The 25,809-nt window shown below is 41.0% G+C and overlaps 1 protein-coding gene across 1 annotated transcript; it reads right to left on the reverse strand.

Moving 5' to 3' along the window:
* Positions 1-85: 85 nt before the first annotated feature.
* Positions 86-25,809, reverse strand: zdhhc17 (zinc finger DHHC-type palmitoyltransferase 17). Its single transcript, XM_066667302.1, has 17 exons — positions 25,722-25,809; positions 18,559-18,662; positions 16,080-16,202; positions 15,473-15,550; positions 15,195-15,339; positions 13,606-13,670; positions 13,348-13,510; positions 11,705-11,830; positions 9,554-9,696; positions 9,339-9,441; positions 8,320-8,442; positions 7,462-7,524; positions 7,179-7,272; positions 6,050-6,133; positions 5,703-5,860; positions 5,421-5,515; positions 86-4,434 (listed from the first exon to the last, which is right to left on the reverse strand). The coding sequence occupies exons 1-17, from the start codon at positions 25,764-25,766 to the stop codon at positions 4,296-4,298; spliced, it is 1,851 nt and encodes a 616-aa protein (XP_066523399.1). The 5' UTR covers positions 25,767-25,809; the 3' UTR covers positions 86-4,295.

The following is a 25,809-nucleotide window of genomic DNA, read 5'->3' on the forward strand; positions in this document are numbered from 1 at the left end:
GTGTCCATAGGCGTGTGAGAAGGACTGGCGCCCCCTCCAGGGTGTGTTCCTCCCTTGCGCCCAGTGATTCCGGATAGACTCCGGACCCACCGCCGCCCTGAACAGGATAAGGGTTACAGATGATATCTGAGTCCATTATTTTAAGGATTTTCTCTTCTGGAGACAAGCATTGGACACATACTCAGACAAACACTGCATATTCTCTCATTAACTGTCCAACTCTCTCTCACACACACACACAAATGGTTTGTGGATGGTGTTAACTGGAAGTTATTTAAATATTCATTAATGCATTTTTCTGTGAAATCTATCAGTTTGGTTTTTTTTTTTGGAAAGAAAACTAATATCTCACACGCACACACACACACACACACACACGTGAAGCTGTAAATGAAACAGACTGCAGTTGAAGCTGGAGTTTGTTGTGTTTTTTATTAAAGCAGTAATGAAACCATGCCCAGGATGTTTCTGAAGCGCTGTTCGGGTGAATCCTGACTGAGGCACTGCTTTATCACACGACGGAGAAAAGGCCCGGGACACGAAGGAAACAGATCATTAAACATGGACTTCATCCTTCTTTCATCCTCCTCTTTCCTCCACTCAGTTCCGTTTATCTGCGTCACAGATTATAATTAATCCCCCAAACCCCGATCATCTCTAAACCAGGGGTTCCCAAACAAATGACTTCAGAAGGACGTCACAGTGTGACTTTCATAGTTTTATCATTTGTCTGTTTTAACTCATTATTCTTAAAGAGAGAAAAGAAAATCAGTTTCCGTTAAAAATGTTGTGCAAAAAGCAGTCTGTCCAAGTAAGGAATTTAATGACTATCTTTAAGAGAAAAAGTAAAATCGTTTGTAGATCCGTCTTGTTCCAAAGGAAACTGGATTCGAAGGCGGCTATTGCTTTTGTCAGTTTGCTGCTCATTGATTTATTCAAGGTTAATGTTACTGCGCTCTGATCTGTTTTAGTTTAAGAATAAGACAATCCCAGCGGACGTCTGTGATAAACTCACTGCAGGAAACGTTTTATTTGATGCATTAATAAATTCTCTTTGTAAAAGCTGAGTGACACAACTACGTTCGGTTTACGCTGAACCTACAACCAGGCGAAAAAAATGCCATTCCACCTTAAATGGTGCCAGAACGTATAGGCTGTGAAATTTAAGGTGGACCAAAGTTACTATGAGTTAAAAACAATAATTATTTCATTAATTTTTTTTTATTTTCTCGCCACTGATTTAATGTTTTATTTTATGTCAGTTTCATATGCGCATAACACATGATAAATAAAAACAAAAGGGAGACATCTTTATAGGAACAGAGTACAGTAACTGGTAAAAAAATATATAAATAAAAGTTATATTTCATCAGCGAATCTAGCGCCCCCTAGTTTGGGAACCCCTGGGAAGCACTAACATTTTCTATGAAGAGTTTCCACATTTTATAAAGATCCAGTGAAAGAACAGATCCAGCAAAATGACCCAAAAAGTCTCTCCCGTTATTAATATTAATGAAACATTCAAATATAATCACGTTGCCACCGAGCGGACGGAATGAGGCTCCGTGGATCAGACGAACACGAAAGATACACAAACTGGGTTTGAAATGGTAAAAAAAAACAACAAAAAGAAATTAAAAAAATAATAAAAAATAAACAACGTACTCGCAAATACTGAACATTCACTATTTACAGTCGCCCCGGGGAGTGTGGGGCAAGGGGTGGGGCTGAAAGGGAAGGGGCGGGGTGAGGGCATGGTTACTACAGCAACAGCCCCAAGCTTCGCTCATGCATTTCTAAAGCAGGTTAAAATGCTTATAAACAGCTGTGGCACACACCACGAACGGCTACAGTCGGATACACTGCGGTTACACGCGTCTCTTTTTGGTAACAAACAAAAAATCTGAATTAGAAAAAAAAAAAAAACACTCAGGAGCAGCTTTGACCAACACTGACCAAAGAAAAACAAAAACAAATAATAAAAATAACACTCACAGAAACGGAGGTTTATGTACAGATACACATTCTTTACATCAGTTCAGTTCGTCCAGCTTCACGAGGAGGGGGCGGGGCAGAACAGAGGCGGAGCTTAACCCAAAACATAAACTAAGGAAACTGTAAAGGCAAATAAAACAAACAGCAGCTCTCTGAAAACAGCGGACAAACACAAACACAACTAAAGACAAAGACAAGTGAAATTAGAAAAGTGAGAGTGCTACGCTGCGTCTGTGCTAACGTCTTCTTATCGGCTCACTAAAAACTCTCTCACACACTCACTCTCACACACACACACACGGACTTTTCAAATATAAAATAAAGGAACGAGGCAGCGTTAAAAGATATTAGAAAATATTAAATAACGTTAAAATAAATATAATCACATGTAAACTGAAACTCACTTCATACAGACACTGTTCAATTCAGTGAAAAATACACACACACACACACACACACACACACACTTCCTCAGAGGACAAATTAAAACAGGACCAAAATGAAATACTTTCAAAGGAGATTAAAAAAAACAAACAAACAAAAAAAACTATTTACAAATGAAAATACAATAACAGTACAACACCACCACTGCAGTGTATTTGTGTGTGTGTGTGTGTGTGTATGTGTTTGTGTAAATATTTGTTTGGTGGCAGGTTAAGATAGCAACATGCTAATGCTAATGAAGAGCGTGCCCTACAGTCTCTCTGTGGATGAAGACAGTGGTCCAGTAAAGCCCCTAAACAAACACACACACACACACACACACACACACACACACACACACACACACACACACACACACACACACACACACACTCGCCCTGTACTTGTGAGGACATCTGTACAGTCATCAGCAAAAGTTAAATATGAAATGTTTCACAGATAACACAGTTAATATGACCCTATTGATCCTAACTTTAGAGCAGGGGCTGCGGGCTGGAACCGGGCCGTGGTCGTTTAGGACCGGGCCGTAACAACTCCCAGATACTGCATGGGGAAGCAGAGGCAGGCTGCAATTCTTAGACATATAACCATTATTATTTTACGTTTCACAAGACTCAGGGCGGAGAAACACTCGGTGTCACTGAAGGTGATCATTAAATCTGCGTCACGTCTCCGTCTCTCTGGACTACAGCGAAGACAGAGCCCCGAAGACGCTGGTGTCTTCTCCCTCTGCAAATCATTGCGAGGCTGGGTTTAAATGGTGTTATTTAAATGTGGAGTACACACAGAGTTTCCTTACAGTTACAAAATAAACACATGCAGACTGAGGTTTCCGAATCACACGCTCACATTTCATAACAAATGAGCGCACAGGATAAATCTGTGCCGGATAAAACTGAGCATGAGCTGCGCAACTCTGAGCAAACTTATATTTATTTTCAGCAGAACACAAACACCAGGAGTGCTCCACAAACAGGGATTTCAATTTTGACCGCCGCTCGGTCCTTGGTGGTAGAAACACGGGTGACCTCCGCTTTACTGCAGTTTCTATTTACTGACATCTTCTGAAATATAGAGGGGGAAAAATTCGTAAATATATAAAATACGTTATCATTTTGAACATGAACTTATAAATTGTCTGTAAGTGTTTATTCACTGTTTGAATTCCCACAGAAACTCATGTGTAACTCGAGCTGTTTAGTTTTGTAGCACTTTCCCTCTGTGTTTACTTTCATGCAGTTAGCGCTCTCCTGAATTTAGAGTCAGTTCCACCTTAAGTAATGTAACTGTAACAGCAAAAATAAGTCAGTGTTACCCCCCTATGGAGCAGGAACAGAGCAACATCCTCATCTCGGTTGGTGCTTTTCAGCGTTTGGAGTCTCTCCGTTGTCTAAAAACCTCCAGATGGCGTTTCTCTGCCGTGAGCAGAGAGAGAGAAAGCCTAGCACCGGACCCAGACACTTTGTTTTTTTACTCAGTTACAGACACTGGGGCTTCATAAACACATTACAGCGGTTTCCATACATGTTTGCATATGCCCATCACTGTTTCAACACAACACCTAAACTTGATCCTAATCCTAATCCGTAAATATCAAACTCACGAACCAAACGGCATGAGTTCTCTTCATCAGTTTCTCTTTCCTCAAAAAAAAATAATAAATGAGTTTGTCTGTGTTAAAAACAGAAAGAAATCAAAGTGAGTATCTGCAAAGAAGCCCTCACCTTCACACAATCATCACATCTGTGCCTCACAAGGGCAGCAAGACAAACAGAAACACACACACACACACACACACATACAAACACACACCACCCTCTCTGTCACCCGCCCCGTGTTTGTGTGTCCATAAGTGTTTAGACGAGCTGGTATCCGGATCCTGAAGTCTGGTCGTATTCTATGGAGTACTGCGTTGTCCAGTCCACCACCACTGGCCTCAGCAAACCACAGCATCGGCACTCGAAAAAATCAATCAGATTCCTCAAACAGCCATGACTGAGACACACACACACACACACACAAAAACACAAACACACACAATCCATTGAAAAAAAACATCTCAGCATTTATTCAGCAGTAACACACCCTCAAATGAGCTAAACTGTCATTTACTTCTGATTTTTTTTATCAACCTCCTGAAACCTCTGTGTAAAACTGTAGACCTGGAAAATATGACCTCAATTTATATCACGATACATTTCTTAAATTCTGTCAATATATCACTCTGATATCGATAAAAACAGTATAAAAAGCCAGAGGAAAACCTTGGCTTTGTCAGTATTTTTAAACTAACTTTAAAACTGAGTGCTGAACTTACAACAGCGCCCTCTAATGACCGTCAGTCAGTGAATAATGTGTAATAAAATATTGTGTTAAATGTGTTAAAAAACATTTCATTGTTATTCAAACATTTTATATTGTGATATTATAATGATATTGAATTATTGTCCAGCTCTAACCATGTGTATAACTGTGTATGTAAAGCATAAAACAACTATTTAACTCCTGTTAACGCCCTCTAGTGGGGGATGTTTACCCTGCTGTATGTGAACGAGTGAATTATGAGCCAGTTCCATATGGGATTTCGTAAACAGTGAAAGGTAAAATGTGTGAATGGTCTAAAGCTTTAGGTTTCCACTTGAAAGTCAGTGAGCAGGAATTTACACCATAAACACATAAAAACTTAGCACTAAATGCTAGCTTTAGACACTAATGCTAACAGACACGGGAGTTTAAATTTAGGAAAAAGTGTCACTGGCTAACAAAGAATTAATGACCTCCACTTGCACCGTCACTTTTGGTGTGAACACGCATTGTGAAGCATCAAAAACCACTGGTCTGCTAATGGCGCCCCCTTTTGGAAAATATTTCACCTGCTTAATGTGAGTGAGCTATGAACCAGTTCCACAAGGAGACGCTACTTTTGTAAAATAAATAAATCAGGTAAATATTAACACCGTTTATAAAGTGTCTGAACTCACTTAAATGGACTCTCGATGGACGTTGCTGTGACTTTAAAGTGTTTGTAGCGTCTTGCATTCATCCGCTCATTAGTCGTGATCCCCAGACCGGCAATCTACAGACACACACACACACACACAGGTTTAACCAGGAATGTAATACAGTGTACTCAGAAACATTCCCTATTTAAATGAGTTGCTGAGATAACAGGTTCATTTGTGTTCTCTTATAACATATAAAACTGAGAGAGAGAGAGAGAGAGAGAGAGAGAGACAGACAGACAGACAGATGGAGAGACTGACCTGGTAGAGCTGGCACATGATGAGCACTGCCACCCACAGGAAGTGGAAGACACTGTTTAGAAACATCCAGAACATCCAGGGCGAGCAGGTTGCGATCTGAGTGATGTATACCCACAATCCATCTCTGCTATAGCTACTCACGCAGTGCAGACGCCAGTCTGAGAATAATCAATAAAATATTGTTTCACATGTTGCTCTAAACCCAGTTAAACGAGACTAATCCTGCTCTAAACCCAGTTAAACAGGACTAACTTTAAGATTTAAAACAATTATAAACTTAGTTGCTTAAGACTTTTGCACAGTACTGTGTGTGTGTGTGTGTGTGTGTGTGTGTGTGAGAAACTCACAGCTGATGCAGCCGTATATCATCCAGCAGATCATACACAGCAGGAAGAATAAATAACCCATAAAATACCGGTGATTACCGCTACCTGCACAGGGGTGAGAGAGAGAGAGAGAGAGAGAAAGAAGGGTTAAAATATATATATAAAGAGGATAAATGTTTAGGGAGCGGGGTTAAAGTGTATATGAAGGGGATAAATGTTTAGGGAGCGGGGTTAAAGTGTATATGAAGGGGATAAATGTTTAGGGAGCGGGGTTAAAGTGTATATGAAGGGGACAAATGTTTAGGGAGCGGGGTTAAAGTGTATATGAAGGGGACAAATGTTTAGGGAGCGGGGTTAAAGTGTATATGAAGGGGATAAATGTTTAGGGAGCGGGGTTAAAGTGTATATGAAGGGGATAAATGTTTAGGGAGCTGGGTTAAAGTGTATATGAAGGGGACAAATGTTTAGGGAGCTGGGTTAAAGTGTATATGAAGGGGATAAATGTTTAGGGAGCGGGGTTAAAGTGTATATGAAGGGGATAAATGTTTAGGGAGCTGGGTTAAAGTGTATATGAAGGGGACAAATGTTTAGGGAGCTGGGTTAAAGTGTATATGAAGGGGATAAATGTTTAGGGAGCGAGGTTAAAGTGTATATGAAGAGGATAAATGTTTAGGGAGCGAGGTTAAAGTGTATATGAAGAGGATAAATGTTTAGGGAGCAGGGTTAAAGTGTATATGAAGGGGATAAATGTTTAGGGAGTGGGGTTAAAGTATATATGAAGAGGATAAATGTTTAGGGAGTGGGGTTAAAGTATATATGAAGAGGATAAATGTTTAGGGAGCAGGGTTAAAGTTTATATGAAGGGGATAAATGTTTAGGGAGCTGGGTTAAAGTGTATATGAAGAGGATAAATGTTTAGGGAGCTGGGTTAAAGTGTATATGAAGAGGATAAATGTTTAGGGAGTGGGGTTAAAGTGTATATGAAGAGGATAAATGTTAAGGGAGTGAGGTTAAAGTGTATATGAAGAAGATAAATGTTTAGGGAGCAGGGTTAAGGTGTATATGAAGAGGATAAATGTTTAGGAAGCGGGGTTAAAGCGTATATGAAGCAGATAAATGTTTAGGAAGCGGGCTTATGGTGATAACTCACCTACACAGTTGCCTACCCACGGACAGTGGTGATCGAACTTGGCGATGCACCGGTTACACACTGCACAGTGTTTGGACCTGATGGGTTTCCGTATCTGCACAGAGTCCAACAACACACACATTGTTGAAGCTGACAGTCATAAGGTTTTATTAAAGTGTGTTTATTCAAACTGTCCACATTAGCCATCAACCACAGCATCTGCTTATCATCTAAACACACTCCAGACACAGGAGCAGATCCAGGCCTCGGTGTGAACAGAAAAATGAGAAACAGCTCTACTCACTAAACAGGTGCTGCAGAATATACTCAGGTCCAAACTTCCTGTCTCTGCCAGCTCTACTATTGTCTACATAGAGAGAGAGAGAGAGAGAGAGAGAGACAGACAGAGAGAGAGAGAGAATAAAAGATATTAAAGCGTGTCCAGTGAAAATAATACCTAATATCTACCTGAGGTCCAATACCCAAGATACAGTCTGAGAAGGATGGGTCCTGAAGGAATGGAGGTGGTTTCACAGAGAGCATTGGGCCCATTTAAAACATAAAAATATATTTTAATGCAGTCTGAGACAGTCCTATAACGTTGGTTTCCACACTAGGGCACTAGGAGCTGTGAACACACACCCAGAGTGGGGGGCAGCCATCCCCGTCACCTGGGTAGCAGTTGGATTGATGTCTTGCTCAAGGGCCCCTCAGCCGTGAATTGAGGAGGAGGACGGTGCTGTTACTTCACTCCCACCGCCCCCAGTTTTCCTGTGGGTCGTGAGAGTCGAACCAATGACCTTTCAGCCCTAAGCCCTCTCCTCTAACCATTAGTCCACGTCCTCTATGAAATATTTACGCAGTGACTATTGGATAATGGAAAGGACACCGAGGACACATTAAAACCGTTCAACATTAGAAACGCTTGACTGAAGTCCAACGTGAATAAACTCCAGCTAAATGTGAAGCTCCCAGAGCCCGGGCTGGAAGTTCAGCACTTCCTACGTCAGACCTCGTGAGCTCTCTCTCTCTCTGGAGTGTGTTGTTGAGGAGGAGGACAGGGGCCTGAGGATAAAGACATCACTCCCAGAGAGAAACACACAGGTGTAAACCCCCACTGTTCAGGTTTTTAAGGGGCCTCTCATTGAAGGCAATGTCTAACCTTTTTCTTCTGCTCCTCAGAGGCTTTGATGATACCAGGATCAGACTTCCAGGATTTCCCAAAGTTGTAGAAGAGCGCCACGCTGTTGAGCAGGAAGGGCAGGTGGATGGTGATAAAGGGCAGATGTGGGAGGAGTTAAGGAGGCTGATATCTTAATGGGTTACAACATTACAAGTGCTTATCTAGAACCAAGAACACAAAACAAGACAAGAAAATTCATATATTCCAAAAAAATATATACACACACACTTCAGTTAAATATGACCATATAAACTCATCTGTATGAGGGGGGGCTGGATATAATCTACTAATTCTGCAGGAAGTTTTATAAAAGTTCCAGCAAGAGCTCATTTCCATCATTAGGTTTGTTTGAATCAACTACAAAAACTAAACCACTCTAATGCCCTCTCACACATTAATCCACACAGTAATCCAGAAATGTTCCAGAGTTTTCCCGGAGGAGCTGTGTGTGTGTGTGTGAACATTCACTGACTATCCTCCTCGCGCCCTGGTAAAGACTCCGCGTGAAGTCCGAGTCAGAGCACGTGAGAGAAAAGGAGTTTTCCTGCACGTGCTCCACAGGCTCCGCCCCCCACCACGTGTTTCAGAGCGTGTCTCACGCAGAAAATCTCCCGCTGGGCGCTGCATGTGTGTACGACCGCTTCGTTCTCTGGAGTGCCTGTGTGAAAGAGGCATTAGTTCGCTGTTTATACAGTTAATGAGAACTTATTAAACGTCCCTCAAATTTCAGTATAAAGTCCAGAATTAACAGTGTTCCACGTTAATAAAATGCAAGACGTCCTTCCTAGAGTTTATGGCCGAACTGCTCTAAACTCACTCTGTTTAACGCCAGGAACTGGGTCTAGTTCTGTTCTGTGTTCATCGTGTCTTCCTGAATTTACGACAGTGACTCTCGTCTCCTGCTGCTGGAGTTCACAGACCACAGATCTTTAAGGCTACCTTCTGGGGGAAGTCTGTGTCACTCTGCAGCACACCCCTAGGTCTTTAATGAAAAGGATATCATTCCAGAACCAGTAGAACCAGGTGATATACATCCAGAACTTGGTGGCCAGGTAAATACCCAGTGGCAGGGCACTGTGCATGGAGTGGTCAAAAAACGACCTAAAAATATAAAGAGAGAGAGAGAGATTCATGTGAAGTCTACATTTATAGAACTAAACATGTGTGTCCTTATAGACACTCTGTGTGTGTGTGTGTGTGTGTGTGTGCTGACTTGGAGAGAAACTGCACAGTGAGCCACACTCCCGCATACATCAGCCCTTTAATGAGCCATGAGTCGATGTTCAGGTCAGCAATGAATCCCACCAACCAGATCACCACAAACGGCGTTCCCAACATCACCTTCTGACGAAACTCCTGCAGAAAACACACACACACACACACACACACACACAAACACACACAAACAAACACCTGCTGTGAGAACAGGACTTGAGGAAAGACATCACACACCAACTACAACAAGAGACCTGTTTCTAAAAAAGTGGCCAAGTAAAGTACAGTCTGTGAAATCTCTAGTGATGTACATGAGAGTGTGGCGCCCTCTACTGACCATATTTTCTCTATTTCTTCAGACTCAGAATGAGCAGGAAACAGAGGGACTACCCTTGGTCTGTACTTGTTTAGAAACGAGGGGAAGCAGAGTCCGAATCTTTTACTGAAGTTTGATTTGGGATTCAGGTGTATAAATAAATAATAAAAAAATAAAAATGGGAAACATTCATTTCAAACAGGAAAAAACAGGACAATTCTAAGTCATTTGTTTTTCTCAGGGCTGTGTTTTAGGGGAAACTCAAAACACATTCCGCTTTATTTTTTGGCAATTTCCTATTTTCTTTTTTTATCTTCACACTTAGGATTTGAAGATTTTTACGTTTTATTGCAGGAAAACAAAGGGAATTAAACAATAACAAATGGCAACTTACTGAACTACATTTAACAACATCAAACAACAAACGAAAGTTGCAAAAATAAATTCAGGGCCCATATTTTATAACGTATTTTATAACCTATATAAACTCACGCCTTGCCTCAGACCACTTTGCTGTTTCCTCGACAGATACTTGGACGGCTGTATTCACTGAGCTTGGTTTCACCTTCTTCGCGAGGTGTGTTTTGGACTTGAGGTGATCGCTGCAGGTATCTGTTTGTGTCCAGTCTATTGTTCGATGATAAAATTTGCAGAAAAGCTGTTGGCCGGGTTCATGAAGGTCACTGGGATACTGCTGTGCCCTGAATATTGTCGTTAAGGTTGTTGTATTTTGTTTATTCAAAGCTAAAGTGTTTTGGACATTCCCACGCTAGCTATAAGCCCACACAGCGAGATGTACGTACAGGTAAACACGCGAAAACAGAAGCACTTCGGGACTTGTAGTCAGCACAGACACCAAAAGAACACATTTACAGTTTCCTGATATCAGATTTTTATAAAGATGATCTACTTCTGTGTGTTTCCGAGCGTATTCCATGTTCATATCCGAGTTCTACTTTTAATTCCGTGATATTCCGGCCGTGTTTTCCCCATCGCAGGAATAACAGGCTCAACCCTACAAGCTCAACACAGTCGGAGAAGTTGAGTTCGCCACAGAGACTAGAACCCGTACCAGAGATGTTCACGAGTCATTTGTAGCAAGTCCGAGTCAAGTCTCAAGCCTCTCATCACGAGTCCAAGTCTCTTACGGTTGAACAGAATTTTAATCCCGTTTTACACGAAGGGTTTCTGGTGGAAACTAAAAGAAATCTGCGGTGGCCTTGTGTGTCTCAGAGCAATAAAGGAGGGTGCTTCGCTGGGAATTAGCCCTTGGCTGAGCACTGGGGACTTGGACTAGTTTGAGCTGCGCCACTGGGGGAGGATATTATTTTATTGTTAAACGGGACGTTTAATTTGAATAAAAAAGAAGCAAGTATAAAAATAGAGTACCTTTAATTCAGTGGGTGGCGCCGAATTAATCAGAAAATTACTAATAAATCTGCAGCTACTCCATGGACTACTAATGAATAAAAATCCAGCAAAATGTAAACGATAATAATTAATAAAGAAGTATAAAAAATAAGCAGATTTAACGACAAAAGGCTCAGCTACAGCAGGTGAACTCGTCAGTGCCGCGGTCAGTGGCTGCGTGCGTGAGCTTCATTGCGCACTGCAGGGAGGGAACTGATGCAGGTCACAAACAATAAAGATATACAGTAATAATAATGAATTACATTACACACAGACTGTTCACGAGTCTCAAATCGAGTCTGAAGTCACCGTTTGAGTGCAACTCGAGTCCAAGTCTCCAACTCTCTCTTGCTAGTCCCCATCTCTGACCCCTACTCCAGGCATTTCTCAGAGGAACGGGGCTTGGTTAAACAGGTGGTTTACCTTGTCCATTTTGAGTCTCTTCAGGTAAGACGGACTGTCATAGCCTTTAGCCTGTCGCGCCTCCTGCAGGTGATTCATCATCCACACATTCTTCCTCTGTTTGGCCAAATCCAGCGGAGTTTCACCCTGACACAGATCGACACAGATCGACACAGAGCAGTCAGCACTGTACCAACGGACGAGTACTTTAATAACGGGTCAGTACCCTCAAACGGAGTCAGAACTGTGCTAACGGATCAATAACAGGAGCTGATATTATAACAGTGGGTCAGTAATGTAACAACAGGTCAATCCTAGATTACAGACACAGACAGCTCTATGATTCCATGTGTGTCGTGTTCTCAGCGCTCGTGTTTCTGTTTGTTTTACATTTCACATGTGTTTGTGGCGTCCTCGTGTACATGTAGCCACACCCCCTTCCTTGTTTCTCATGTGACTCTCTCAGATATTAATGATTAGTCTCAGGCTGTGTCCCAAATGTTCACTACATATTAATTCAGAATATACTACGTACTAACTTTAAATTTGTGAGTTCTACAGCTAACACACACAATATTAACATAGAACAGCGTTATTAACAGGACGTGACGAACTGTGGCTTTGACAACGCACATCACACCAAGCTGCAGCTCAAATATCTCCCTCCACACCGCGTAGTGCACAATAAAATAATGGTTTCTGCACTAAAATAGTGCACTGTACAGCGGATAATAAAACTGTTTATACCTGATATAAGCTCCTTGTTCCTCTGTCTGAAATGTTGTGCACTATGTAGGGCTTAGAGACAGACCAACATCCTCCAGACGTGAGAAGCTTCTGCCTTATCGTCTCCCACTGGATTGGACTGGACTGGTTCTAAGTATGCACTGTGTACTTCTAAGTATACCTACCTTTCAATCACTAGAATTAGTGTTAATCACACAACTGGGACACAGCTTCAGTCTCTGTTTTTCATGTTCCCTGTTTCTTTAGGCCTCATGGTTGTTTTCTAGCTCCCTTCTGGTGTTTGTTTATGACTTTGTTCTTCTGTGTTTTTCATATTTTACTAAACCTTTTTGTTGGTCTCAGAATTAGAATATTTCCCTGTTTCTATCCGTGTTAATCTCCGTCGTAGTTCTTCATAGACGCCTTCCTTTCGTAGCCTCTTCCCTGAATTGTGTAGGTGTCAGTTTATTTTGGTTTCCATCTCTGTGTAGGTTTGTTGTTTATTATTTCTTTCTCTGTCCTAGTTTTATTCTTTTTATCGGTATCTCCTCGTAGTCTTTATATATCTTTGCTTTATTTGAGTCATAGGTTTTTGTTCTTGGTGTTTGTTGTGTGTTCATTTAGCTGCGATTGCACTTTTTCAATAAATCTACATCACAGCAAAGGCTCTGACTTTTGTGTCAAATCTCAGGTTGTGTTCGTATGAAAACGGAGTGGTCCTAAAGCAGGGATAAGAGGAGAGAAAAGAGGAAGTGTCTGTGGGTGTCTGTTAAAAGCCCGTGGTCGTGGGGGTCCGAGGGGCACGGTGCCACGTGTGCAGTGCGTATGAATCAGTCCAAACATCACCGTTTTTTTTAGAAAACACTTTTCCATTCATCCAAAATTCACAAAAATGAAAACTTACTTGTGAGAGAAACAGAAATTAAAGTAGCTCTCACCTTTATGTTCTGAGAGTCTACGTTAGCATTGGACTCCAGCAGTAAACTGATCACAGTCGTGTTTCCTGCCAAAACGGCCCAGTGCAGCGCAGTGTTCTTGTGGTACTTATCTCCCAAATTCACCGACACGTTAAACGTCAACAACAACCGAGTCGGGTCCACGCTGAAGCGGAGGAAGAGAGAAAGAGAGAGAAATAGTACACACCTTAAACTCACACAGTGCTCAAACTCACAGATGGACGGGAGAGCGGACCTCACCTGTGTGTCCGATAGGCCGCCCACATCAGAGGAGTCATTCCGTTCTGATCCATCATATCCACATCCTGCAGCAAAACACGCACAGAGCAGCAGGAAGTCAAACCTCAGCAGATCACTCGCAAAGACTGGACACAGGAACGTAGACTGTGTCTCATTTTGAACGTGAACGAGGCTCTTTACAGCAACCCTTCATTACAGACTAATGAATCTAATCTAATCACCTGCAGTGAATCCCAGGGTCCGAACCAGATCTGAATTGATCTTGAGTACACCTCTATTGGGTCCAGCTCCTTTATCTATGAGGTAAGAACTGGGGAAGGCTCTTCCCTGTCCTTTAGCTACGGAGTAAGATGAGGTGGAGGCTGTGGTGGGATTGTGTTTTATACTCTTTAAATTTTATGAATGGTTCAGGAGGAAACAGTTGCTCTCTGGAAGACGAGACTTTACAGATCACAGAACAAAGCATTTTCAAAGTTATCTCAGTATGTGACTCAAAAGTCACAGGGCACTCTTTTATTGCAGAAAGGAAAGGGAAAATGACAGTGAGTAATGGTGGAGGGCCATATCTTTTAGGCTGTGTCTGGAAAATGGAAGCCGCCATATTGGATCAAGGCCAATGGGAATGTGGTCATGTGGCGTATCAAAGAAGAACCAGAATTGTCTCAGACATTGATTACACTCAGATTTGGAATATCCCTTGTGGTTCAAAGTTTATCAACCCAGAAACATTACTGAGCAATTAGGGTCTGCTTGAGCCTGTAACGAGCAACAACATTTTTGACATTTCTGGGCTGAAAACTTTTGAATCACAAGAAATATTGCAAATCAGACTGTAGCAATCTATCTCTGAGACATTTCTAGTCGTCTTTGATATGCCACATGACCACCTTTCCATTGTAAATATCTGCCCTTGATCCAATATGGCGGCTTTCAAGATGGCGGCCACATTCAGGACATAGTCATAGACTTTTGACTCAGCCTATATATATATATAGGGCGGCACGGTGCCGCAGCAGGTAGTGTCGCAGTCACACAGCTCCAGGGACCTGGAGGTTGTGGGTTCGATTCCCGCTCCAGGTGACTGTCTGTGAGGAGTGTGGCGTGTTCTCCCTGTGTCTGCGTGGGTTTCCTCCGGGTGACTGTCTGTGAGGAGTGTGGCGTGTTCTCCCTGTGTCTGCGTGGGTTTCCTCCGGGTGCTCCGGTTTCCTCCCACAGTGTGGCGTGAGTGTGTGAGTGAATGTGTGTGTGTCTGTGTTGCCCTGTGAAGGACTGGCGCCCCCTCCAGGGTGTATTCCCGCCTTGCGCCCAATGATTCCAGGTAGGCTCTGGACCCACGCGACCCTGAATTTGATAAGCGCTTACAGATAATGAATGAATATATATATATATATATATATATATGCCCTCAGTATTTCTGTGTAAGACCTCACAATCGAATACATTAACTGGAAACCGTGATTGATGCAGTGGCAGTGAACCGATGTGAATTTGCAAGGCACTCTGCAGAATAAACTTTACTTCTCATTCCTAAGCCAACTGGTTTTCCAATTGATTACCTGTGATCAAAAAAAAAAAATAAAAGTGATTACCTGTCCTTTAGCTATGAGGTAAGCTACGATGGACGTGTGTCCGAACTGAGCTGCCAGGTGCACACAGCTACAACCTTCTCCATCAATCAGAGACGGATCAGCTCCGTACTTCATCAGCTGAACCACCATAGAGAGATGGCCCTGCCTGCGGAGACACAAACACATATTATCTCTACCTCTCTCTCTCTCTCTCTCTCTCTCTCTCTCTCTCTCTCTCTCTCTCTCACACACACACACACACACACACACACTCTCTCACAATCATTCACATATCTGACCTTGTAGCCCAGTGCAGGGGTGTTGAGTTGAGGTCTCCTCCAAGTTGATCAACGACAGCACCTTTTGAAATGTAATATCTGTATACACACACACACACAAATATATTGGAAAACGTTATCACAAAGTAAAACAAAAATCCACACACCCCACACTCAGTTTTCCTGTCCTATATTTCACTCACACCACCTCAACTCTGAAGCTTTAAAACACCCACCAAAGCGGCTCACTCTATAAAACAAACCTGAACACAGCCAAACACTCCACAGTCTCTTCTGAGGAGACTGAGACCTGAGTCAGCTCTGACCCTGACCGGATGAACAGGCAAGTCTAATGCCTGCAAGGTAAGGCCAGTTTATTTTAGAGCACCTTTCATACAGTAAAAAGTAATAAATAAAGTACAGGAAATAAAAAAATAATATAATAAAAGAAAAAACGAAGAGAACTAATCAAGAAGTTAAAAGTCTTAGAACAAACTCGAGTCTGTAGTTATCCTGCAACCGAAGTGTGGAAAGAGCACCTCGCCACCGTTAATCAGTTCTTGTGAGTAAAACAAAAGAGACAGAAACAGACAGAGAGACAGAAAGACATAGAGAGAAAGGTACTAACTTGACGAGATCAACGCGGTTGTTGATGGCGGCCCAGTGCAGCAGTGTAACGTTTTCTTTATCTGGCTGACGAACATCATACCCCGCCTCCACCAGCTCACGACACCGCTCAAATATACCATACCTAGAGAGAGAGAGAGAGAGAGAGAGAGAGAGAGAGAGAGAGAGAGAGAGAAAGAAATGGGAGAAGCAGTAAACAGTGAGAAAGAATGAGAGAGAGATAAAGAGAGCAATAGCGAGAGACAGAAGTAGATAGAGAGGAGAAAACGTGAGACAGAGAGAGAGAAAGAGGAAGAGAAACAGAGAGAGAAAGAGAAAAAGACGGAGAAAGATTTAGAGAAAAACAGAAAGACAGAGTGAGTGAGAAAGTGTGAGTGAGAGTAAGAGAGAGTGAGAAGGGGAGAAAGAGAGAGACAGTGAGAGAGAGAGAGAGAGAGAGAGAGAGCGAGAGGGAGGTGTTATTGGCATTTTATTTTGCTTCTTTACCCCATATTTCACTCTGTAAGTGTAGGCGGAGCTGCCTGAACTGTGGAGAAATCCTGACAGGAAACTAGGGTTTGATTAGCAAAGAAAAACTTGTCTGAACAGAATCAAATTTAGACGTGACAATGAGATCGAGAATCTTAAAAAGTCCCCCTTAGAGAAAATCATCACAAACACAACTCTACAGAAATCCACCAAGTGTGCAGGAGTTTTTATAAAAATACAGTGAGAAATGAGTGGGAAGGGAGCCTCCAATAACAGAATAAACACAAGCACAGAGGAGAGCTTTTCGAAACTTGGATACATTCAAACACATCATAACACTAATCACAGACAGTCACCCGGAGGAAACCCACGCAGACACAGAGAGAACACACCACACTCCTCACAGACAGTCACCCGGAGGAAACCCACGCAGACACAGAGAGAACACACCACACTCCTCACAGACAGTCACCCGGAGGAAACCCACGCAGACACAGAGAGAACACACCACACTCCTCACAGACAGTCACCCGGAGGAAACCCACACAGACACAGAGAGAACACACCACACTCCTCACAGACAGTCACCCGGAGGAAACCCACGCAGATACAGGGAGAACACACCACACTCCTCACAGACAGTCACCCATAGGAAACCCACGCAGACACAGAGAGAACACACCACACTCCTCACAGACAGTCACCCAGAGCGGGACTCGAACCCACAACCTCCAGGACCCTGGAGCTGTGACAAAGACACGACCGGCTGCTCCCTACGACTGACTGCTGACAAAATCGGTGCAGCTGTAACTTTCTACCACTCTACAAGAAGTAGTTTAGAAACCTGAACTGAACCTGAATTCAAAAACAGTTAATGAATTGATGATAACTGGGGTAAATCTAATTATTTAAACATGCTACATGTTAGAAACGAGGAAGCGATCTGTGTCTGAATACACCAAAGTCGTACAAAAACTTGGAAACCACGTCTTCTCACACTCAGTAGTCTGTGAAATGCCGACATTTCCACACACACTTCCTACTACACCACAAAGCACACAGTGAAAGCCCAACAACTCCGTCAGCTTTAAATATACACCGATATCTGTATTTACACACACAGCTCACTCCCTTAACCCTCGTGTACGGCTCAGAGCCTGCTGCTCTGGACTGCAGCACAGTAAAACACATTCACACTACATCACTACTGAACTAGACACATATCAGTCAGTCAAAAGCACACTGCAGCCAGCTATTAGCAAACTTCTCTCTGTCATTAGTCCATCTCACAGTCACTACAACATTTCTCTTAATAACTAGCACATTACGCCTTGGTATTTCATATTTCACACATTAACTAGTGTATTTCACATAGTTATGGCATATTTAACTCAGTTATTGCAGAGATTTGGTTTTTACTCAGTTATTAGCATATAGCATTTAGCATAAATTTAGCTTTTAGCATATTTCATTCAGATATTGCACACAAAGATGCAATCACGATTCATTAAATTAGGAGAATATTAACTCTATAACCAGCACATTTCAATCTACGGTAGACTTTACACAGTCAACAGCACTGTTACTAGCATCTTTCACTCACTTATTACATACCTATTAAACTTGCTTATTATATATTATTTCATTCAGTCACTAGCATAATGTTCTCAGACACTACGTAATCTCACTCAGTCACTAGTATATTTCACTCAGTGATAAGCATATTTATATCCATTATTCATGTAATTAATGCTTGGATTCACTCAGCAATAAGCATGTAACTTGATATACCTCACATTTTTATATAGAAAATACAGAACTGATTCAAAACATTCATTCCCCAGGAGCCAAGTAGCTGAATCTACCGCCAATATATTACGTCCTAAAGTAGTCGTTCCCAAACATATTTTCACCAATATTACACCAAAATTAATTTTTTTAATTGACAGAGTTTTGAAAACCTAATAACAATATTTTAAAAAGCTGTGGTTCACTGCAGTAGAGAAACTTACTGAGTGGCTTTGACTATGTCCCAGGTGCTGTAGTCATCCACGTGGCTTTTACGGCTAACACTCTCACTGTAGCCGTGATTATAATGACCCTGCGGCTTTAATTCCTAGAGGGAGAGAGAGAGAGAGAGAGAGAGAGAGAGAGAGAGAGAGGGAGAGAGAGAGAGAGAGAGAGAGAGAGAGAGAGAGAGAAAGCAGGGGTTTCCTTTAATTTTTTGCAATAAATTAATAAATAAATAAAAAAAGAATTCAGTATTTGTTACAAATCGCATTTTCGATACTTTCGTTTTTACAGATTTTCCACTGCATGATCCCTACTCTACTCGGCTGTACTCGGCTTTTCCAGTTCTCCACCAGGTGAATCAGGTCCTGGTTCTGGAAGCGGGTTCTTGTTTAGTGGCTGTTCTCTCGTGGTTCAGAGCGAGTCGAGTAAGGACTAAACCGTGGCGTGTAAACCTTGCAGAGCGCTGATCGTCCAGAGAGAGTCGTCACTCTACGCCACGCAACGCAGACGACCAGCACCAACTCTCCATCTGTAAAATCTCCAGCTGCAGCAGAGATCACGTTTGTTTTTATCCGACTCACGACGGCAGCTCGTAAAATGACGCCGTGGTCTTTTGAAGAGGTTCAAACGCTCCTCGGATCGGTGGCCGACAAAAGAATCCAGCGAGAGCTGGACGCTGCAACAAGGAAGGAACAAACTCTACTGATCTGTCTGAACTGATGACGGAGCTGTGTTCAGTCCCAAACAACAACAACACGCCGATACACCATGAGTAAACACCGCTTAACGTTACCGCCGCCGTTGTTGTGGTTTCCAAAGCCCTCTGTTCCCCTTAGAGATGAGATGGGGGTTTGAGAGCCGGGGGTTGGAGGGAAGCTGTGGGAGTGGAAAAGCCACTAGCCAGATAGTAGAGCCAAATAGAGTAGAATAGAGTAGGCACCAGAGAGTGGAAAAGAGCGATTTGATCATGTTCATATGACAGCAAGACAGTTAGATTGCATTCTTAAAAATAAATATAGCCCATACTTCTACTTAAAAAGAACTTAGTAATTCTTAAACTGCAGCTGTGTATTAGTGCTGGGCAAAATCAATATCAGGATTAATTCTACATTTTACCACGATTACGATTAATGAACGATTATTTTGTGTTTGTATTAATGACTCTCTCAGTTCAGTGACGAGGCTTGTGCTGTAAATATTCTCCTGTGTTAAAGCTGGGATAGTTTCTCTAATGTTACTGGGAGCTTGTTCCTCTCTTGTTTTCTGAGCACTGTTTATATCTGGTGTGTGATTGTGCTTCGGCTGAAACTGTTTACATTTGACTTCTTTTTTGTTTGGTGTCATCTTCATTGAAGTCAAAACACAGCACCTCCAAACACAGACGCTGTGTTTATGTTTTGTATGAGCTGCTTGAGTCGCTCGGTCAAGTTAACGCCCCTGTCTCTTAGCCAGCGTAACATAATTAGCTGTTAGTGTTCTCCTCCAAGTGTGTTGAGCCCCAGTTTCATTGTGTTAGCTGCTGTGTGCAAAGATGACATCGTTACACTCACAATATCATTAACACTAAGAGACAGTAAGTAAATGTCTGTCTGTCTGTCTGCATATCTATTAACACTAAACCCAACAATGATACAAACATTACTACCATCACTAACAGCAGCACAAACACCAAGAATAACCCCAACTCTAAACCCAACAAAATACCAACACAACCACTAATAGTAATTATATTAGTCCAACACGATACCAACACCACAACTAACAGATAACATCAACAACAATAACCCAACACTACACCATCATTAACAGATAAAAACATCAACAATAACCCAACACTACACCAACACTAACAGATAACATCAACAACAATAACCCCACACTACACCATCATTAACAGATAAAAACATCAACAATAACCCAACACTACACCAACACTAACAGATAACATCAACAACAATAACCCCACACTACACCATCATTAACAGATAAAAACATCAACAATAACCCAACACTACACCAACACTAACAGATAAAAACATCAACAATAACCCAACACTACACTAACACTAACAGATAACAACATCAACAATAACCCAACACTACACCAACACTAACAAATAAAAACATCAACAATAACCCACGATACACTAACACTAACAGATAACAACATCAACAATAACCCAACACTACACCAACACTAACAGATAACATCAACAACAATAACCCCACACTACACCATCATTAACAGATAAAAACATCAACAATAACCCAACACTACACCAACACTAACAGATAAAAACATCAACAATAACCCAACACTACACTAACACTAACAGATAACAACATCAACAATAACCCAACACTACACCAACACTAACAAATAAAAACATCAACAATAACCCACGATACACTAACACTAACAGATAACAACATCAACAATAACCCAACACTACACCAACACTAACAGATAACATCAACAACAATAACCCCACACTACACCATCATTAACAGATAAAAACATCAACAATAACCCAACACTACACTAACACTAACAGATAACAACATCAACAATAACCCAACACTACACCAACACTAACAGATAAAAACATCAACAATAACCCAACACTACACTAACACTAACACTAACAGATAACAACATCAACAATAACCCAACACTACACCAACACTAACAAATAAAAACATCAACAATAACCCAACACTACACTAACACTAACAGATAACAACATCAACAATAACCCAACACTACACTAACACTAACAGAGAACAACATCAACAATAACCCAACACTAAACCCAACATTACACTAACACTAACAGATAACAACATCAACAATAACCCAACACTACACTAACACTAACAGATAACAACATCAACAATAACCCAACACTACACTAACAGAGAGCAACATCAACAATAACCCAACACTAAACCCAACACTACACTAACAGATAACAACATCAACAATAACCCAACACTACACTAACACTAACAGATAATAACATCAACAATAACCCAACACTACACTAACACTAACAGATAACGACATCAACAATAACCCAACACTAAACCCAACACTACACCAACACTAACAGATAAAAACATCAACAATAACCCAACACTACACCAACACTAACAGATAACAACATCAACAATAACCCAACACTACACTAACAGAGAACAACATCAACAATAACCCAACACTAAACCCAACATTACACTAACACTAACAGATAACAACATCAACAATAACCCAACACTACACTAACACTAACAGATAACAACATCAACAATAACCCAACACTACACTAACAGATAACAACATCAACAATAACCCAACACTACACTAACACTAACAGATAATAACATCAACAATAACCCAACACTACACTAACACTAACAGATAACGACATCAACAATAACCCAACACTACACTAACACTAACAGATAACATCAACAATAACCCAACACTAAACCCAACACTACACTAACACTAACAGATAACAACATCAACAATAACCCAACACTACACTAACACTAATAGATAACAACATCAACAATAACCCAACACTAAACCCAACACTACACTAAAACTAACAGATAACAACATCAACAAAAACCCAACACTACACTAACGCTAACAGATAACATCAACAATAACCCAACACTAAACCCAACACTACACTAACAGATAATAACATCAACAATAACCCAACACTACACTAACAGATAATGACATCAACAATAACCCAACACTAAACCCAACGTTACACTAACACTAACAGACAAAAACATCAACAATAACCCAACACTACACTAACACTAACAGAAAACAACATCAACAATAACCCAACACTACACTAACACTAACAGATAACAACATCAACAATAACCCAACACTACACTAACACTAACATATAACAACATCAACAATAACCCAACACTACACTAACACTAACATATAACAACATCAACAATAACCCAACACTAACAGATAACAACATCAACAATAACCCAACACTACACTAACACTAACATATAACAACATCAACAATAACCCAACACTACACTAACACTAACAGATAACAACATCAACAATAACATCAACAATAACCCAACACTACACTAACACTAACAGATAACAACATCAACAATAACCCAACACTACACTAACACTAACATATAACAACATCAACAATAACCCAACACTACACTAACACTAACAGATAACAACATCAACAATAACATCAACAATAACCCAACGTTACACTAATACTAACAGATAACAACATCAACAATAACCCAACGTTACACTAATACTAACAGATAACAACATCAACAATAACCCAACACTACACTAACACTAACAGATAACAACATCAACAATAACATCAACAATAACCCAACACTACACTAACACTAACAGATAACAACATCAACAATAACCCAACGTTACACTAATACTAACAGATAACAACATCAACAATAACCCAACACTGCACTAACACTAACATCTAACATATAACAACATCAACAATAACCCAACACTACACTAACACTAACAGATAACAACATCAACAATAACATCAACAATAACCCAACGTTACACTAATACTAACAGATAACAACATCAACAATAAACCCAACACTACACCAACACTAACAGATAACAACATCAACAATAACCCAACACTACACTAACACTAACATATAACAACATCAACAATAACCCAACAATAACCCAACGTTACACTAATACTAACAGATAACAACATCAACAATAACCCAACACTACACTAACACTAACAGATAACGACATCAACAATAACCCAACACTACACTAACACTAACATATAACAACATCAACAATAACCCAACACTACACTAACACTTATAGATAACAACATCAACAATAACCCAACACTAAACCCAACACTACACTAAAACTAACAGATAACAACATCAACAATAACCCAACACTACACTAACGCTAACAGATAACATCAACAATAACCCAACACTAAACCCAACACTACACTAACAGATAATAACATCAACAATAACCCAACACTACACTAACAGATAATGACATCAACAATAACCCAACACTAAACCCAACACTACACTAACACTAACAGATAACAACATCAACAATAACCCAACACTACACTAAAACTAACAGATAACAACATCAACAATAACCCAACACTACACTAACGCTAACAGATAACATCAACAATAACCCAACACTAAACCCAACACTACACTAACAGATAATAACATCAACAATAACCCAACACTACACTAACAGATAATGACATCAACAATAACCCAACACTAAACCCAACGTTACACTAAGAGACAAAAACATCAACAATAACCCAACACTACACCAACACTAACAGATAACAACATCAACAATAACCCAACACTAGCAGATAACAACATCAACACTAAACCCAACACTACACTAACATTAACAGATAACAACATCAACAATAACCCAACACTACACTAACACTAACAGATAACGACGTCAACAATAACCCAACACTAAACCCAACGTTACACTAACACTAACAGATAACATCAACAATAACCCAACACTACACTAACACTAACAGATAACAACATCAACAATAACCCAACACTAAACCCAACGTTACACTAATACTAACAGATAACAACATCAACAATAACCCAACACTACACCAACACTAACAGATAACAACATCAACAATAACCCAACACTAGCAGATAACAACATCAACACTAAACCCAACACTACACTAACATTAACAGATAACAACATCAACAATAACCCAACACTACACTAACACTAACAGATAACGACGTCAACAATAACCCAACACTAAACCCAACGTTACACTAACACTAACAGATAACATCAACAATAACCCAACACTACACTAACACTAACAGATAACAACATCAACAATAACCCAACACTAAACCCAACGTTACACTAATACTAACAGATAACAACATCAACAATAACCCAACACTACACCAACACTAACAGATAACAACATCAACAATAACCCAACACTAACAGATAACAACATCAACATTAATCCCAACACTACACTAACACTAACAGATAGCAACATCAACAATAACCCAACACTAAACCCAACACTACACTAACTCAATCCTAACATTAACACCAACACTAAAAATGACCACAACTCTGATACTAAAACTAACAATAACAGCAACATTAACACAAACTAGAACACTGACAGTAATGATAACACCAACAACAAAAATAAGACCAACATGATACTAACACTACCACAAACACTAACACATTAAACACTAATAATGACCCCCAAGTCTAATTCCACCACCGACACTTTCAAAAACAATAACACTGACAGTAATGCTACCAACACTAAAAATAACAATGACCCCCAAATCTAAACCTCACAAAAATACTAACACTACCACTAATACCACTAAAACACTCCCAGTAATAAAAACACAGACAGTGATCATTAAACAGAATCTCAACCCACTGACAGTAACAGCAACAGAACAATAACTAACACATAAACACTGTCAGCACCACTAACCAACACTAAAGCAGTGCTAACACCATGCTAAGCTACTACTGACACTGATTAACACTGGACTGGGGATAACAGTAACTCCAGCACTATACTAACACAGTGCCACGGTGCTAACACTGTAATTAACACCGGGTCATCAGTGCTAACTGTAACAGTGATATGTCAATGTTAACGACAGTCTGTCTCTCCCTCTCTCTGACCCTCACACACAAAACACAATACACACAGCGATACAACAATCACTAACCAATCACTAGCACAACAATAACCACATCAAAATAACAGCATTAACCCGGTGGAGCCCGGTTTAATTCATTAATCTGCTGTAACGCAGAGGGGTTAGCGGTGTTTAGCTCCGTTAGCCGAGCTCAGCTCTGTTAGCGGTGTTTAGCTCCGTTAGCCTGCTGTTTCTCCGCGGTTCTGTGTGCTTTCTGAGCTCCGGGCTCTTCTGGAGCGCCCTGGCTGTCAGCGCATATCTGTGCCCTGGCTGTACCGGTCCCTGTGGGTGTGTGTGCCCGCCGTGGGGGGACAGGGGGACGGCGTGTTCCTACCTCTCCGCGCAGAGCCTCCCTCTCCAGCTCCGCCGCCGCCGCCATCTTACCGCTGGACCCCGCGGAGCATCGCGGGAAACAGGAGGGT

This window comes from Hoplias malabaricus, chromosome 4 (assembly GCF_029633855.1).
Source record: "Hoplias malabaricus isolate fHopMal1 chromosome 4, fHopMal1.hap1, whole genome shotgun sequence".
Lineage (NCBI taxonomy): Eukaryota > Metazoa > Chordata > Actinopteri > Characiformes > Erythrinidae > Hoplias > Hoplias malabaricus.

What these genes read in the sequence shown, in the direction of transcription:
- zdhhc17 (XM_066667302.1), bottom strand. Translation starts at nt 25,766, where the DNA reads ATGGCGGCGGCGGCGGAGCTGGAGAGGGAGGCTCTGCGCGGAGAG. An exon ending in GACATAGTCAAAGCCACTCA is followed by an intron (nt 16,203 to 18,558) that starts GTAAGTTTCTCT and finishes CTCTCTCTCTAG; the next exon opens with GTATGGTATATTTGAGCGGT. An exon ending in TCCATCGAGAGTCCATTTAA is followed by an intron (nt 4,435 to 5,420) that starts GTGAGTTCAGAC and finishes TGTGTGTCTCAG; the next exon opens with TCATGGCTGTTTGAGGAATC.